Here is a 5,058-nt window from a genome sequence, read left to right on the forward strand (position 1 = left end):
CGACTTCGAGTTCACACTTGAAACTTCCAACCATGCATTTACCTACATTTGAGGGGGATTATAAGCATTGGCTGGCGTATGAAGACACGACAACAAAGACATTCCGCAAATACAGAAGTTTCAGTATCTGCACACTTCGCTCAAGGGGGAAGCGTTGCGTCTCATTGAAAATCTTCAGATCAGCGAAGCAAATTACAAGGTTGCATGGGAGCTGTTATTAGAAAGATATTCAGACAAAAGGTTGATTGCAGCTTCGTCCATTGATGAAATCCTTCACATTAAACCCGTACATAAAGAAAATGCAACAGAACTCAGGGAATTCGTCAATACAGCAACAAGTAATCTAAATGCACTTCGAGCGATACAAATAGATGCGTCGTTAGAAGACATGATTCTTACGCAACATTTCGTTTCACAAGTAGACGTTACAACTAGAAAGGCATGGGAATTACAATGCACAGAATCTTCGTTTCCCACTTTGAAGGACTTTTTGTCATTTTTAGAAAAAAGATGCCAAGCGTTAGAATCCATCAAAAATACGGTCAATTCAACTTCTGATAACAAACAAGCAGGCAAAAAATCGTACGTTAATGCAAAGCAAGACAAATTCACAAGAGCATACGTCACTACGTCGTCTCCGACGTGTCCATTTTGTAAACTGCCACATGCTATTTACAAATGTAAAGACTTCATTAATGCAAATCAAGTGCAGAAATATCAATGTTTGCGAAACAACAATATCTGTACTAATTGTTTAAATACAGGACATTTTTCAAGCGTATGTAAATCAAGCTCATGTAGAAAGAACCACAACACCTTATTGCACATAGATCGCGCAAGAGAAGCGTCAAGAAGATCGCAACAATCAGATACTCGTTCTGATAACTCAGAGCCTACTAACACAAGTCAGTACAATCAGAATGAATTTTCTTCACCACAAGCTTCGTATTGCACAATAAAGGGAAAACCTCAATCACACGTTTTGCTAGCAACTGTGTTAGTTAAGCTGAAAGATCGAACAGGAAGATGGATAAAATGCAGAGGGTTATTAGACAGTGCCTCTCAATCGAATTTCGTAACTTCAGATATGATTCAACAACTAGAGCTCGCGAAACAAAGAAGGGTCGTTCCAATAAGAGGAATAAATGGTGCCACATCAGAAACCAGATCAAGTGTTGAAGTATGTTTGCAATCCACAATAAACGATTATTCTACAACCATAGAATATGCAGTGAACCATCACTGGCAATTTACCGACAGAAAAGGTTCCGTATGAAGAATGGAACATTCCAAAAAATATTGCATTGGCAGATCCTATGTTTGCTATTCCAGGCAAAATACAATTATTGTTAGGTGCAGATGTTTTCTTTCAAATATTGAAGCCAGAACGTATGACTCACCCAAAGAACTTCCCAGTACTTCAAGACACGCAATTGGGCTTCATTCTATCTGGACGCATCCCACAACAATGTAACGCCAACACATCGATTACTTCATGTTTCACAATGACACATGACAATCTAAAAAGGCAGATAAGAGCTTTTTGGGAGCTTGAAGAATTAGGAACATCGGTGACAACAAGAGAAGAAATGGCATACGAACAGCACTTTGTAAACCACACCACTCGTGACCATACAGGGCGTTTCACGGTACATTTGCCATTCAAGGAGGCTAAAGAAACATTAGGACAATCATACAACCTAGCTTCAATCAGGTTTCATCAACTTGAAGCGAAATTGCAACGTGAAACAGAATTACGTCAAGATTACGTAAAATTTATGCATGAATATGAAGAACTTGGACACATGAAACAAGTTGAAGAGGAACGTCACACCTCAGAAGGAGTCACGTATTACATGCCTCATCACGCTGTAGTAAAACCTAGCAATTCTACAACAAGGGTACATGTTGTATTCAACGCATCAGCCAAGACAGACAACGGAAAATCATTTAATGATATTCTCATGATTGGACCAACCATTAAACCTGATTTGATGTCAATAGTCTTAAGATTTAGAACACATCCAATCGCTTTCACGGCAGACATCGAAAAAATGTATCGAATGATACAAGTGCATCAACATGATACTCCTTTGCAGAGAATCTTATGGAGAGACATGCCAAACGAAGATATCAAAATATATGAATGGCAGACTCTCACGTATGGGACAGTGCCAGCATCATTTTTAGCAACACGCTGTATGCAGAAGCTAGCACAAGAAGAAAGTTGTAATTATCCTCAAGCAACGAACATTTTAGCAGAGAGCTTTTATGTCGACAATTTAGCTAGTGGATCTCAACACGTACGACAAGCGGCGCAATTGCAAGCCGAACTCATCGAGTTACTAGCTAAAGGAGGCTTTGTATTACACAAATGGTGTTGTAGTAACGCTGAGTCATTAAGAACAATTCCACCAGAATACAAAGATAACTTTCCAGTCCAATTACATTCGCAAAAAGGAGTAAACACACTAGGAATTTCTTGGAATCCTGTAGAAGACAAATTCATCGTTAGCAGTAAATTTACTTCTGGTTCTATAACAGTCAGCATTTCCACTAAGCGTCAAATAACAGGCATCATTTCATCCATTTTCAATCCATTAGGGCTGTTAGTCCAATAGTCATCAAATACAAAATGTTTCTTCAACGTCTTTGGCAGAAAGAAGTTGAGTGGGATCAACAGCTGTCACCAGAATTAATTACTGAATGGCAGAAACTGCAAGTGCAACTTCCACTTATCAATGAAATAAAGGTCGAAAGATTTGTACTACAAGAAGGTAACGTGACACAAATACAATTGCATGGATTTTCAGATGCAAGTGAAAAGGCATATGGTGCATACTTATATATTCGTTCCATCAATCAGCAAGGTCAAGTTTCAGTCAAACTACTTTGTTCAAAGTCACGCGTAGCTCCAATAAAGAAAGTAACATTACCCAGACTAGAACTTTGTGCAGCATTACTTTTAGCAGAACTCGTGCATGAGGCAATGCCAGATTTGTATTTGCAAATTGAAAGCACACATTTATGGACAGATTCTCAAATTGTTCTGTCCTGGATATCAGCCTCACCTGCAAAATGGAAAACATTTGTAGGAAACAGAGTTTCTAGAATTCAGGATTTAACAGAAATCCGTAATTGGAGACATGTATCTTCAAACGATAATCCAGCTGATTTAATATCAAGAGGTATTGATGCAAGCATCATGAAACGGTGTCCATTATGGTGGCAAGGACCCGAATGGTTGAAAGAGAATTCAGATTGGTGGCCTCATTCATCAATAAAGCTCAAAACTGAAGCGCCAGAAATGAGACGAATATCAACATTATCATTATTCATACAGAACAAAGAGACTCACATCATTGACAAATTTTCAAAATTGTCTAAATTATTAAGAGTTGTGGCATATTGCCAACAGTTTATTTACAATCTCATGAGAGACTGATTGGGCATCTCAAACACAATGAAGTGCAACGTGCATTACACACATGTATAAAAATTGCACAACAAGCGTTCTATTCAAAGGAAATCAGAGAACTTAACTCGAACCACGAACTTTCAAATAAAAGTTGTTTGAAAACATTGTATCCATTCTTAGACAAAGATCAGATGCTAAGAGTTGGAGGATGTCTGGATAACAGTCAATTATCATCATTTGACAGCAAGCATCAGATGATATTACACCAAAAAGTAACCTTACAAAATTGATTGTCGAAGAAGATCACAAAAGACTTCTACATGCAGGACCACAGCTATTAATAAGCTCTTTAAGAGACAAATATTGGATTCCACGTGGCAAACAAGTAGTTAAGAAAATACTACATAAATAATCATAATCTCTTTTAAGCTAAAAAGCACAATTTCGTCGCAATTGATGGGACAATTACCTGCAGCTCGCGTTCAACCATCAAGACGATTTACCAATGTGGCTGTAGATTACGCCGGTCCAATACATGTCAAAACAGGAACCGTAAGAAGCAAAACAGTTACTAAATGCTACGTCGCCATATTAATTTGTTTATCAACAAGAGCGATCCATTTAGAAGCAGTCAGCAATCTCACCTCTGAGGCTTTTATTGCTACGCTTAGACGTTTCACATCACGAAGAGGAAAGAGTAGTAATATATACAGTGACAATGGAACCAACTTTGTTGGTGCAAACAAAGAGTTACAAGAACTTTTACGACTATTTCAATCAGAAGCATTAATAAGAAATTACAAGACTACTTATCACTAGAAGGTCTACAATGGCACTTTATGCCAAATGGATCACCACATTTTTCAGGACTCGCTGAGGCAGCAGTTAAATTGATGAAACATCATTTGGTAAGAATAATAGACAAGTCATCGATAACATTTGAAGAATTGACAACATTATTGTGCCAGATAGAAGCGTGTTTAAATTCAAGACCCATTTCTGTAATCTCACAAGATCCAACAGATCCAACCCCACTTACACCTGGTCACTTCCTCATAGGTCATCCTTTATCCTCGTTACCCAAGCCAGACATCTCCGAATTACCAGTCCACAGACTGACAAGATGGCAGAGAATTCAGCAGTTTCACCAACAATTGTGCCGTCGTTGGTCGAAAGAATATTTACATGGACTACAACAGAGATCCAAGTGGACTCGTCAGCAGAAGATTCAAGCAGGTACCGTTGTGATACTGAAGGATGAAAGACTTCCTCCCCTTGTTTGGAATCTCGGCATCATTGAAGCAGGATATCCTGGTAAGGATGGACTTGTTCGAGTTATCGACGACAAGACTAAAGGAGGTGTATACAGAAGACCAGTAGTCAAGATTGTACTACTTCCCATCGAAGATGATTTTGAACAATAGTTTAGTGTTCAGTGCAGTTTAATGTCAATATAACAATTTGCAGTTATAAAGTGATGAAATTTAATCACATCACAGTGAAGTACAGTATAATATATAATTTTGGTCTATTGTACGACCAAGAGGGGGGGGGGGGAGAATGTATGATAATCATGTGTTTATTTTAACTTAGAAATGTCATCAAGAACACAGCGCTTTTGCGTGCATAGCAACATGCAT

General features: G+C 38.3%; 3 protein-coding genes across 3 annotated transcripts; all 3 read left to right on the forward strand.

Annotated features, from left to right (window-relative positions):
* Positions 1-1,505: 1,505 nt before the first annotated feature.
* LOC145982527 (uncharacterized) lies at positions 1,506-2,621 on the forward strand. The gene has a single exon (XM_083115977.1). It carries the CDS (start codon positions 1,506-1,508, stop codon positions 2,619-2,621), a length of 1,116 nt encoding a protein of 371 aa, XP_082972103.1.
* A 14-nt stretch (positions 2,622-2,635) lies between these two features.
* LOC145982528 (uncharacterized) lies at positions 2,636-3,445 on the forward strand. Its single transcript, XM_083115978.1, has one exon. The coding sequence runs from the start codon at positions 2,636-2,638 to the stop codon at positions 3,443-3,445; it is 810 nt and encodes a 269-aa protein (XP_082972104.1).
* Positions 3,446-4,257: 812 nt separating this feature from the next.
* LOC145982529 (uncharacterized) lies at positions 4,258-4,842 on the forward strand. Its single transcript, XM_083115979.1, has one exon. The coding sequence runs from the start codon at positions 4,258-4,260 to the stop codon at positions 4,840-4,842; it is 585 nt and encodes a 194-aa protein (XP_082972105.1).
* Positions 4,843-5,058: the final 216 nt, after the last annotated feature.

The sequence above is a fragment of the Lepisma saccharinum genome, unplaced genomic scaffold, assembly GCF_977018435.1.
Source record: "Lepisma saccharinum unplaced genomic scaffold, izLepSacc3.1 HAP1_SCAFFOLD_231, whole genome shotgun sequence".
NCBI classification, from domain to species: domain Eukaryota; kingdom Metazoa; phylum Arthropoda; class Insecta; order Zygentoma; family Lepismatidae; genus Lepisma; species Lepisma saccharinum.